Source organism: Sapajus apella, unplaced genomic scaffold (assembly GCF_009761245.1).
Source record: "Sapajus apella isolate SASKATOON/1434 unplaced genomic scaffold, GSC_monkey_1.0 scaffold80, whole genome shotgun sequence".
Classification (NCBI taxonomy): Eukaryota; Metazoa; Chordata; class Mammalia; order Primates; family Cebidae; genus Sapajus; species Sapajus apella.
The window spans coordinates 98,527-111,777 of NW_022437020.1; the positions used below are offsets into that span (position 1 = coordinate 98,527).

Sequence of the window (13,251 nt, forward strand, 5' to 3'; positions counted from 1 at the left end):
AGCACTGAACTGGGAGTGCATTAGCATTTTATTCAATTCATGTTTTCCAACCCTAAACCTTCTAGTTCCAATCTAATTTCTTTAAGTTCTGAGCTTAGGGTGTGGGAACTACACTAATAAATTCCTAATTGAGTAATAAGACTGATAAAAGCCTCCAGTCTTGTATTGAGTGTCTTTTAAGGGCCGGTACTGCATTAAAGGCTTTATCTAAGACCTCAAATATTAATCATGAATAATGATGTGACTATTTATTTATTTACTGAGCATCTACGTTGTGCCAGGCACTGTACTAGGTGGTTTACATGTGAGCTTCAGGCCACATTGCTCTCACTTCTCATTTAGTAACTAGGCATCAACTATTTTTGTTGTTGTTGAGATGGAGTCTTGCCCTGTTGCCCAGGCTGGAGTGCAATGGTGCAGTCCTGGGCTCACTGCAACCTACACCTCCCGGGTTCAAGCAATTCTCCTGCTTCAGCCTCCCGAGTAGCTGAGACTACAGGCATGGGCCACCACATCTGGCTAATTTTTGTATTTTTAGTAGAGATGGGGTTTTGACATGTTGATCAGGCTGATCTCGAACTCCTGACCTCAAGTGATCTACCTGCCTTGACCTCCCAAAAGTGCTGGGATTACAGGCATGAGCCACCACGCCTGGCTGGCATCAACTATTAAACTCACATTTCACTAAGAGTCAGGAATGCCTGTTGTATTTAGACCGTTATTTGGATTCTAAGTTTATCCTCTCTGTTATAACATAGAAAAGAAAGAGGGAGAATAGATCAGGGCCCAAAGTGAGCGGCTGATGACCAGGTTTTTTCTATGTGGGGTGCTCAAAGACAGAAGCAGTGAAAATTTGCAAGGGAGCAGCAGAACCACTGAAGACTATTTCCTAAATCAAATGGGTGTTTTGATGGCATAAAAGATGTGCTTTCTGACGGAAGCTCTTGTCACATTTACTACAGTGGAAAGGTTTTTCTCCTGTGTGCGTTCTCTGGTGTGTGAGGAAATGGGAACGCTGATTGAAGGTCTTGCCACACTCAGGACATGGGTAGGGCCTGTCTCCTAAGTGAATTCGCTGATGGGTGATGAAGTGGGAGCTCTGATTGAAGCTCTTCCCACACTCTCCACATTTGTAGGGTCTTTCTCCTGTGTGGATTCGTTGATGCTTAATGAGGGCGGAGCTGTCAGCAAATCCTTTTCCACAGTTTTCGCACTTAAAAGGTCTCTCACCTGTGTGTGTTCTCTGATGCGTGACCAAATGTGAGCTCTGACTGAAGCTTTTATGGCAGTCGGGACAACTGAAAGGCCTTTCTCCTGAATGAGTACTCATGTGAGCTACAAAATGAGAACTATCTCTGAAGCCCTTCCTGCACTCTGGGCATTGGAAGGGCCGTTCTCCCGTGTGGGTTCGTTGGTGCTTAACCAAATCTGAGCTCTGGCTAAAACTCTCCCCACAGTCATTACAGCTGTATGGCTTCACGCCTGTGTGGGTCCGCTGGTGGGTGATAAAATTTGAACTTCGACTGAAGCTTTTGTGACATTCCAGGCATGTGTAGGGCTTCTCGCCTGTGTGGATTCGTTGGTGCATTACGAGATGTGGCCTCCTCCCAAAAGCCTTCCCACACTCTGCGCACTCGTAGGGTCTCTCCCCTGTGTGGGTTCTCTGATGTTTGATGAGTGTTGAGCTGTCGCTGAACTTTTTCTCACACCCCTTGCATTGGTAAGGCTTCTCTCCTGTATGTGTTCTGCGATGGGTGACAAGGTCTGAACTCTGTTTGAAGCCTTTCCCACACTCTATGCATTTATAGGGCCTCTCGCCAGTATGGGTTCTTAGGTGTCTTATGAGATAGGAACTCTGGTTAAAGCTTTTCCCGCATTCTCCACACATGGGCTTCTGTCCTACATATCCATCCAGGAGCTTGTTTAAATCCCTCTCCTGTGAAAAGGGCTCCAGCTGGCCCTCTCCTGGAAGGGTTCCATGTTGCTCTTCTAATTCTAGGCCTCTCTCCCAGTTTCCTCCCCAACCAAGACTATGAGAGATCTTTATTGGTCCTTTCTGAGGATGTTCCATATTGTTCTGCTGTTTCAGAAATGTCCTGATTGAGCTTTGCCACCTGATGCTCAAAGCCTGAAAAATTAATGTAATTAACAGAGAATGAAGTTATCAGTTATCAGGAAGGAATATCAGAAAGCAGTGAGAAAGACTAAAATTGCTGTTTCTGCAGCAGACTGCACTTAATTCAACCGCTCTGCTTTTTGTTTTGTGAAAAGTTTATTGAAGTCCATTGAGCTTCAGGACACGTGAATTCCTAAACTTTTTTGATTTTAAGATAGCCAGATGAATCTTGATATCCTTCAAGAAGAGACCACATATTGTCAATATTGGGCACTTTCTTTTGAAGATATTTTAGGTTTAGGCCAGGTGTGGTGGCTCACGCCTGTAATTCCAGCACTTTGGAAGGCTGAGGCAGGCGGATCATTCAAGGTCAGGAATTTGAGGCCAGCTTGGCCAATGTGGTGAAACCCCATCTCTACTAAAAATACAAAAATTAGCTGGTCATGGTGGCAGATGCCTATAGTCCCAGCTACTCAGGAGCGGGAGGCAGGAGAATCGCTTAAACCCTAGAGGCGGAGGTTGCAGTGAGCCAAGATCGTGTCACTGCACTCCAGCCTGGGAGGCAGAAGGAGACTCTGTCTCAAATAAATAAATACATACATACATACATACATAAATAAGTTATAGGTTAGACAAAAGTGAAATGCTTAATAAAAATGAAGACTTAGGCCGGGCGCGGTGGCTCACGCCTGTAATCCTAGCACTTTGGGAGGCCGAGGCGGGTGCATCACGAGGTCAAGAGATCAAGACCATCCTGGTCAACATGGTGAAACCCCGTCTCTACTAAAACTACAAGAAATTAGCTGGGCATGGTGGCACGTGCCTGTAATCCCAGCTACTCAGGAGGCTGAGGCAGGAGAATTGCCTGAACCCAGGAGGCGGAGGTTGCGGTGAGCCGAGATCGCGCCATTGCACTCCAGCCTGGGTAATAAGAGCGAAACTCCATCTCAAAAAAAAAAAAAAAAAAAACAAGAAGACTTTATTTAGTCAACTACTGACCACTGAGTCCAATTTAAATGTCTGCTAGTAAGAAGAAAAGTCTAGGGCAGCATTCCAAATTCTTCATCTCAACAAGGCTGAAATGCTAGCTTTCCTTCCACTGGGAGCACTCTTATCTCACCTGTGTGGCTTTCCCTCAGGATCCTCCTCGCCTCAGAGTTTTGGAGTGGTAGAACCCATGCCTCTTCTTTCTGCTCCAGCTGGGAGACTACACTAGGTCTAGAAATTCTACACAGGAATGTAAACACAGGATGTGAGTCTGAGCCAGTCACAGGAGGCCTGACCAAAATCCAAGCCCTACTCCCTGCCTAGGTAGGGGAGAACACCCCGGGAACTCTAATGTGTATTTGGTCTCATTAAATGTGCAGCCATGGTAAAGTGATAAAACAGGGTGATTTCCCCAAAAGCTGAAAAAAAAAAGCCCCTTTCCTTTTATTTAAAAAAAACAAAACAGACTCAGGTGACAGAAACTTTGAAGTAAATACAATAACTATTTCTGAATGTATAAGTCTAAAGCTAAATATAGAGAGGATTTTATCAGAAACAGAGCTGCCACGACCTCATCCTTAGAAAGAATGAAGGACGTTAACTATAAAGTTGGGCTTTAAAATTTTCCCAGAATGGTATCAGTCAAAAAAGCCATGAGAAAAATACAAACACTTGTTAAGTAGTCTGTAAATATATGAAAAATGTTTAACCTCTCTATAATAAAAGAAATTCAAGTTAGAGCAATGATATACTGAGGTAATGTAGTGTAGAGGTAATGAGTGCAAACTCAAGAGTCACACTGCCTGGGTTTGAGTCATAATCCTGTCTCTTACAAGCTGTGTGGCCTCAAGAAAGTTACTTAACCTCAGTGTTTCAATGTCTTCATCAATAAAATAGGGATAAGAATAAGATCCATTGGCCAGGTGCAGTAGCTCACAGCTGTAATCCCAACAGTTTGGGAAGCCAAGGCAGGTGGATCACTTGAGGCCAGGAGATCAAGAACAGACTGGCCAACATGGAGAAACCCTGTCTCTACTAAAAATGCAAAAATTAGCCAGGTGTGGTGGTGCACACCTGTAATCCCAGCTACTCTGGAGGCTGAGGCAGGAGAATTGCTTGAAACTGGGAGATGGAGGTTGCAGTGAGCCAAGATTGCGCCACTGCACTCCAGTCTGGGCGACAGAGTGAGGCTCCGTCTCCAAAAACAAAATAAAAAAAAAAAGACTTCAATAAACATTAACTATCATTGCTATTTGCCATTTTTCCCAGGCTCTTTTTCTGTGTTTTGTGTGTATATTTGTTTGTTTGTGAGACAGGCTCTTGCTCTGTCATCCAGGCTGGAGAGCACTGGTACAATCACAGTTCATTGCATCCTCAAGCTCCTGGCTCAAGCGATCCTCTCACTTCAGCCTCCCAAGCAGCAGGCACCACAGGCACAAGCCCCTACACCTGGCTAATGTAATTTTTTGTAGAGACAGGGTCTCATTATGTTGCCCAGGCTGGTCTTGGAACTCCAGAGCTCAAGTGGTCCTCCTGCTTCAGCCTCCCAAAGTGCTGGGATTACAGGCGTGAGCCACCACAGCCAGCCCCAGACTCTTAAATTATAATACCCACTGTGAAAGATACTTTCATATAATGCTAATGGGGATAAATCAACTGATTCAATCGTCTTGGAAGGTATTTTGCAAAGTATTAAATACCTTAGAAATGTATCTATTCTTTGACCCACCAATTATAATTCTGAGAATTCTAAGGAAATGATAAAATTACATTTCAATTAAAAATACTTTTTAAAAAATGAGCTAAAATATGTTTATCACAACCATGGTAAAAATTTAGAAATGACCTAAATGTCTCACAACAAAGCAATAATTATATAACTCACTCCAGCCACAAACTCCTGGGCCCAAGGGATCCTTCTGCCTCAGCCTCCCAAGTAGCTGGGACTACAGGCAATTGCTATTTATGTAAAAAATGGTCAGATATATGGTTCAATCTAATGTTTGACTTCATCAACAAAATAATATTGTACTCCATAAAACAAAATACTAGGTGGTTATTTTAAGTGATGTAAAGAATTTACTATTTTCAAAATATACTCACAATACAACATGGAAGAAAGTAGAATTTACAGCTGACTGTACAGTATAATCCTAATATTATTCTTATGTGCTTGTTTTAAAATTGTATAAATGCTTAGAAAAATGCTGGTAGGTAACAGGAGCGTAACTCTGCCTCAAAAAAAAAAGAAAGAAAAATGCTGGCAGGATAGTAACTCTTCAATGGTAGGATTAGGGATGGCGTTTGTTTTCATTTTGCTTGTCTTTTTCTTTAATGAGTATACATTACTTGTAAAATAAATGAAGTAGGCCAGGCACAGTGGCTCACGCCTCTAATCCCAGCACTTGGGGAGGCCAAGGCCAGCGGATCACCTGAAGTCAAGAGTTTGAGACCACCCTGGCCAACATGGTGAAACCTCGATTCTACTAAGAACACAAAATGTTAGGGCCGGGCATAGTCGCTTATGCCTGTAATCTCAGTACTTTGGGAGGCCAAGGTGGGTGGATCACTTGAGGTCAGGAGTTCAAGACTAGCCTGGCCAACATAGCAAAACCCCATCTCTACTAAAAATACAAAAAATTATCCAGGAATTGCTTGAACCCAGGAGGCGGAGGTTGCAGTGAGCTCAGATCATGCCATGACACTCCAGCCTGGGCAACAGAGCAAGACTTACACACACACATACACACACACACACAAACATACAAAAGAAGTAAAGCAGGAGGAAGGGTAGCCATGGTATTTGAGAAAGAGAATTGGAGGTGTTTGTTTGTTTTTAAGTGAAAGAAAAAAATTACCTCCTTTTCCACAAAGACCTCAGAAGTGGCAGAGGTGAGAGTCCAACCCAGGCTGGAAAAGGAGGATAGTAATACATATATCAAAAAGTTTAGATGAGATCTTAAAAAGACAATAAATAGCTAAGACGTCTGCAAACCATAAAATGCATAAAGAGGTCATTCTTTTTCTGCCAAGGAAGCAACAATTAATCTTACAGAGGCCTGGAGCTCTAAGACACCAACATACCAGAGACCACTCAGACCTGGGCCCTCTCACAATATCTACGTCTCAAATTAACGGAGAGTAGTGGCCAAGCGTGGTGGCACCTGTAATCCCAGCACTTTTGGAAGGCTGAGGCAAGTTGATTACTTGAGCTTAGGAGTTTGAGACCAGCCTGGCCAACATAGCAAAGTTCTGTCTCCACTAAAAATATAAAACATTAGGTGGGCATGATGGCGCATGCCTGTGATCCCCACTACTCAGGAGGTTGAGGTGGGAGAATCTCTTGAGACCGGGAAGCATAGGTTGCAATGAATTGAGATTTCGCCACTGCCTGGATGACAGAGCCAGATCCCATCTCAAAAAACACAATAAATACGTAAAATAAAGGAGAGTAGCATTCTTACCCTTTGAGGGCCCATTCTTCTAACTGTGCTGGGTAGCATCCCTGAAGAGGATTCTCTAAGCAGTGTCCAGGTAACCCACTCTTCCCAGAAGTCCCCAGCCACATCATTGAGGGTCATCAGTTCCTAAAGCAAGAGAGCTCAATATGCATCAGTAGCTCCCTATTCTCACCATTGTCTGAAAGCCAAAAAATGGTCACCAGTGTACATAAACAACACCCCACCCCTGACCAGAATCGTCCTGAGGTAAATTCTGTCAACCACAGAGGGTTGCTTTTCTGTCTGTTTTTACATACGTCTTCTCCTAGCCGACTTTCCCATTGCTAAGAGAGACCTAGGCCTCCCAAACACATAGACAGAACCCAGTCTTTTAGATACATTAACTTTTCGAGGAACCAATTGTCCACAATGAACAAGGTATACAAAGGAGAGAATTGGCAGGTATAATTTGACTTCTGGAAAGCTTTTGATTCTCTCCAGCTACATTTTCTTCAGCAAGCTAGGAAGTCGTGGACTTAACTATGCTCATATTAGTTATGAGAATAGCTGACTTCTTGGCTTGCAGATTTGGGGACAACCTCAAGGGACAGATTATGCAGAACTCCAAAGGAAACTGTGTTGGATGCCGTTCTATTTTAAGATTTTAATGGAGTCAGAAATAAGACTGAAAAAGATATGGAATTAAAAAAAATAGACATGGATAGGTTGTAAAAATAATTGAAAGTCAATGGGGATAAGCACAAAACACAACGCTTAGAAGCTGAAGCCAACCATTCATATATTAATAAACTGACAGCAGTATCACAAAAAAATTATTTTTTGGAGGATTGTCAGAGTTGATTACTGGATGGATCAGTCATTTATTCAGCAATCAATAAGTTGCTAGGCATAGGAGTCACAAAGAAATTAAGATAATGTATTTTTCCTTTAAAAAGTTTCTAATACACCAGCCTCAGCAACATAATGAGACCCTTTTCTTTACAAAGAACTTTTAAAAATCAGCCAGGTGTGGTGGCATGCAATTGTGGTCCCAGCTACTCAGGAGGCTGAGGTGGGAGGATCACTTGAGCCCAGGAGTTCAAGCAAGGCTGCAGTGAGCCTAGTAACAGAGTGAAACCCTTGTCTCCATAAAACAAAACAAAACAAAACAAAAAAACAGCCAGCATGACCACCTGCTACAAAGAATATTGCATTTCAGAGGAGGAAGGAATAGAATGGGGCGAAGTTTTACTCTTTCACATCTTTTGTCCCACCACAAACAAAGCACCTATTTACCACAAACGAAGCACCACACACACACACACTTTTGGGGGAAATATTTATGTATTTACAGACATTATTATTGGTCAGGTCATTTATAAAGTATTGAGTTTTTAAGGATCTAAAAACCATCTCTCTGGTTTAAAACTTTAACAACAATAATGTAATTCAAAAGTAGAAATTGTAATGAGTTTTGAGTAACGGCCGGGCGCAATGGCTTACGCCTGTAATCCCGGCACTTTGGGAGGCCGAGGCAGGCGGATCATGAGGTCAAGAGTTTGAGATCAACCGAAATCCGGTCTCTATTAAAAACACAAAAATTAGCCGGGTGTGGTGGCACATGCCTGTAGTCCCAGCTACTCAGGAGGCTGAGAGCAGGAGAATCCCTTGACCCTGGGAGGCAGAGGTTGCAGAGAGCCGAGATCGGGCCACTGCACTCCAGCCTGGGCGACAGAGCAAGACTCCATCTCAAAAACAAAACAAAATAGTTTTGAGTATAATGTTTATTTCTATATTCATGACCAAACACAGCCGCAAGGTCACTTGCGGGAGCAGCGCCACAGAGGAGGGAAGACTTCTGAGCCACGGTCATAGCAGCCCTGTTTCCAAGCCCGCCCCCTTCCCCAAGCACAGGTGACACCAAAGGCCCCCAGCGCTGAGGTGCTGTGACTAAGCGCCATTGTGAGAAACTGCAGGGCATTCCCCGGGTTTATTAATAGGAACGTGACTACACGCGTGGGGCCGACCCCCTTTTTCTCGGCGCTGAGGCCCGAACCCGGGTGCTGCGGTTAGAGGGTCACAAAGGTCAGCTGAAACCCGGACCACCGTCGAGAAGCCAGAAAGCCGATGGAGAGTGACTTAACACGACGACGGGAAAGAAACCGCGGCTACCTCTCCCGCACCCCAGAAAGACCCGGAGGCTCCCAAAGGACAGGGCTGGAACCCCGCCGAGAAAACGTCCGGGTGGCGGGCGAGCCCCGTCCACGCCCCTCAGCGGCGCGCCGCGGCCGCCGCAGTCTCCCTCCCGGGATCACTCACCGCCCCAGGACCCAGCCAGGGATGGAGAAGGAAGTGAAGCCTCTACCGCCGAGCCGCACCCGGCCCGCCGTCCCGAGGCCGTCCCTCCCAGAACTCGACCAGGATTCGTGACAGGGCTGTGGGGACACAGGTGGGACTCCGGCTTCCACAGTCGGCAGCCGGAACATACCGCCCCTGTCCTCTTGCTATTGGCTGTTCAGTTTCCATGACTAGAACTCTTCTCTGTCCATAGGCTGAAAGAGCTGTCAGGTACCGCCGAGCCTTCTGGGAAACGTAGTCCCTAGCAAGAAGACCTCAAAGGACTCGCAGCCGTGGATGCACAGTTCCAAGCGCTGACAAGTGCTAAACCCAATTCCCGAGCCTCCGCTCCCGGGAACTGCCTGTTAGGAGTGGAGGGATCCAAATGCTGTTCCCCCAGAGTGGCATCTGCAGTTGTGAATCCCCTGGCCTTCCCCGCCCCGCCGCGGAGCAACCTGGTGCCCACCCCGAGGTCTCCCGCCCTCTGGCACCTGGCCCCTCCCCAGCGCGGAGCAGCTCAGCCCTCCGGCCTTTGCGGCCTCTCTTCTGCCCAGCCTTCCACCCCATCTCGGCAACCGGAGCCTGCAGGGTGTTTGCATGGCGAGGTCCCAGGCCAACTCTTAACTGGACATAAGAACGGCCCAGCAGAAGCCCTGAGTAGAAAACAGATGTTCCGAATCCTTCACTTGGCATCGAACTCCCAGGACTGTCTGGTTGGTTGCCAGAGGAGGCGGGCGAGGGTGCCAAGTATTCTGGGAAATGTGCTATGGGCTTCAAACTGGGAGCTCCTGGGTCTCCTGTGAGAGCCAGAGGTCACTTTGGGTGGGCCCCTAGCTAAAAAATAATAAAGCCTTTCCTTAAAGTGAAGAAAATGAGCCTGTCTACTCTGTTGATTCAGTGCAATTTAGAAAAAGAAAAGAACATTTGGGATGGACTATAAAACGCTTAGAATTGCCAGCCATAGAGCTAATGTCGAAGATCCCTTTGATGCCAATTCCACCATTCCTTCAACACACATAGGGTGCATTTTCCAATGGATATTTATTGGGAACGTTCTATACTTAAGATCGTTCTGGGAACTGTGGTTACTTGGGAATCATATATAACCACTGCCTTCATGAAGCCCACAGTCCAAAAGGGGAGATAAACCATAAAAGGTATCAAAATCCCAAGTAATATTTTGTCTTTTCCTTTTTTCTGAAGAGCTGGGAGAGCAAAAACCAAATTTTTTTTTTTTTTAAGACAGGGTTTCACCATATTGGTCAGGCTGGTCTCGAACCCCTGACCTCAGGTGACCCGCCCGCCTCAGCCTCCCAAAGTGTTGGGATTACAGGCGTGAGCCACCGCGCCCAGCCAAATGTTTGTTTTTTTTTAAACCAATACATTTTGGGGTAATTTGTTCCAGAATAGCCCTGTTCCAGTATACCAGCGGATCTTAGTTATTTGGCTATATAACTGTAGTCATCTGCAAGATAACCACACAGCATTTCGGGAAACTCTGTCCACTAGGAACAAATGTCTGGTTAGCAGAGGCAGTTAGATGTAGTTAGATTTAGATGAAAATGAGGAAAGTGGAAATCTCAGAGGAGCTCAGGAACAAGGAACACTCAGGAAACCTCGGGATTGCCAGGCCTCCTGTGACTGGAACAGAGTTCAGGCCCCTGGGTAAGTCTTTCTGGCATTTCGCCATCAGGGAGATCATGAAGATGACTCTTCACTCTGGGACTGGGATGCGGGGAGATGGAGAGTCACAGAATCTCGCTGGTGGCTAGTCCCTGCTGCTCTCTCCAGCTTCTGTTCCTTCTGCCTCACCTTGTTCGCTCAGCGCCTTGTTGACCATGATCAGGTGTGTAGGGAGGGAGGAAAGGAAGCTTGGTCTCCTGACAAGAGTGGTCAGCGCAGGACACCAACCACGTATCTCCAATGGCCACGTAAGTGGGAACCATGACCTGTTGGGGGTTGGGTGCTGAAGGGTGTGGCCGAGAGGAAGATTAGAGGAACAAGGAGAAACTGTGAAAGGACTTCAACGAGCACGAAAATAAAGACTCCAGCAGGTGCTAGTTTTTTTTAAAGAGAGAGTCTGTCATTATCTATTGCTGTGTAACAAACTACCCCAAAATTTATTGCATTAGAAAGCCAAACATTTGGCCGGGCAAGGTGGCTCATGCCTGTAATCCTAGCGCTTTGGGTGGATCATGAGGTCAGGAGTTTGAGACCAGTCTGACCAAAATGGTGAAACCCTGACTCTACTAAAAATACAAAAATTAGCTGGGTGTGGTGGCTGGCACCTATAATCTGAGCTACTCAGGAGACTGATGCAGGAGAATCGCTTGAACCCAGGAGGCGGAGGTTGCAGTGAGCCGAGATGGCACTACTGCACTCCAGCCTGGGAAACAGTGCGAGAGTCTGTCTCAAAAAACAAAACAAAAACAAATATTTGGCCGGGCATGGCGGCTCATGCCTGTAATCCCAGCACTTTGGGAGGCTGAGGTGGACACATCACCTAAAGTCAGGAGTTGGAGACCAGCCTGACCAATATGGAGAAACCCTGTCTCTACTAAAAATACAAAATTAGCTGGGTGTGATGGTGCATGCCATAATCCCAGCTACTCAGGAGGCTGAGGCAGGAGAATCGCTTCAATCTGGGAGGCGGAGGTTGTGGTGAGCCAAGACTGTGCCATTGCATTCCAGCCTGGGCAACAAGAGCGAAACGCTGTCACAAACAAACAAAGAAACATTTGCTGAGTGTGGTGACCTATGCCTGTAATCCCAGCACTTTGGGAAGCTGAGGTGGGACAATTGCTTGAGCCCAGAAGAAGACCTGAAGACCAGCCTGGGCAACATGGCAAGGACTCATCTCTATTAAAAATCAGCTGCACTTTGTGGTGTGTACATGTAGTCCCAGCTACCTAAGGAGGCTGAGGTCAGAGGATGTCTTGAGCCTGGGGAGATTGAGGCTGCATTGAGCCACGATGGCACCACTGCACTCTAGCCTGGAAGACAGAACAAAACCCTGTCTCAGAAAAATTATTTTATCATTTCTGTTGGTGAGGAATCTGGAACAGCCTAGGCGAGCATCTCTAATTGAAGGGCGCTCACAAGGTTGCAGTCTACACACTTGCTGGGACTACGGTTATCTGAAGGCTTGACTGGGGCTGGACCATCCGATCTCAAGCTCCCTCGTGTGGCTGTTTTCTCACGTGCAGCCTCTCCTCACAACATGGCAGTGGCTCCCCCGGGTGAGTGATTAGGAGACAAAGAAGCAGAAGCTGCAAGCTAACCTGGGACGTGATGTACCATCATTGCTGCCATATGCTCTTGGTCAGACAGACCAACCCTGGTACAGGGGTCTCATCTCTCCCAAATATATACATTTGAGAAGGTGCTGAAGGGAGTGGCCGAGAGGAGGATTTTATATATATATATATATATAATGTGTGTGTGTGTGTGAGAGTGTGTGTGTGTGTGTGTGTGTGTGTGTGTGTGTGTGTGTATGATCAAAGAAGGGTCTCCCAGCTCAGAAGAGAGGGAGAGAAAATTCACCTTTTCTCTGCCCTTTTGCTCTATCTGGGCACTCAGCTGATGGGATGGTACCATTCGCCCTGGGTGAGGCAGATCTTCCTTACTCAGTGTACTGATTCAAATGCCAGTTTTCCAGCCGCAAAAATTTATGAGACCCTCCTCCCCATGTGCCAGCTCCAACGTCCGCTAGTTATGATACGGGGGGGGCGGCCCTAGCCCTGGAATATACAAAATGTTACACAGATACAATATGTGCACGGAGGAAGGGGAGCCACTCCCAGCAGCCCGTGCCCTCACCTGGTCCACAGTTAGCCCCTGTCCTGCCTCAGCTGCCACTTTGAGTAAGAGGATGGGAGCCCCCTGAGGGAAAAGTTGCTTTGGTGAGAGTAAGGAGGTCATCAGGCCTTCCCCAAACAAACCAACTCCATCAGCCTCTGACTCGTAAATAACAATCATCATCATCCAGAAATTTAAAAACTCAGCCCTGGCCACGGTGACAAAGGGTCTGTTTGTCTCCCCCCATTAGTCAGGGGTCTTGTCTTGCTACTCTCAGGGTGAAGGGGTGACTGGGAAGGGGTGGTAGGGACATGGTGGGCTCCCGCCCCATTTTTCCAGCCTTTGCCGATGGTGACCTACTTTTATTTTTGTTTTATTTTTTGAGATGGAGTCTCGCTCTGATGCCCAGGCTGGAGTCAGTGGCATGACCTCTGCTCACTGCAACCTCTGCCCCCTGGGTTCAAGTGATTCTCCTGCCTCAGCCTCACAAATAGCTGGGAATACAGTCATGCACCACCATGCCCATCTATTTTTTTTTTTTTTTGTATTTTTAGTAGAGATGGGGTTTCACCA

General features: G+C 46.3%; 1 protein-coding gene across 1 annotated transcript; it reads right to left on the reverse strand.

Annotated features, from left to right (window-relative positions):
* Window positions 1-573: 573 nt before the first annotated feature.
* ZNF774 (zinc finger protein 774) lies at window positions 574-9,101 on the reverse strand. Its single transcript, XM_032252764.1, is given in 5 exon segments — window positions 574-2,039; window positions 2,041-2,128; window positions 3,237-3,343; window positions 6,568-7,446; window positions 8,863-9,101. Coding segments are annotated over 4 exon segments (1,452 nt in total). The 5' UTR covers window positions 6,675-7,446; window positions 8,863-9,101; the 3' UTR covers window positions 574-889.
* Window positions 9,102-13,251: the final 4,150 nt, after the last annotated feature.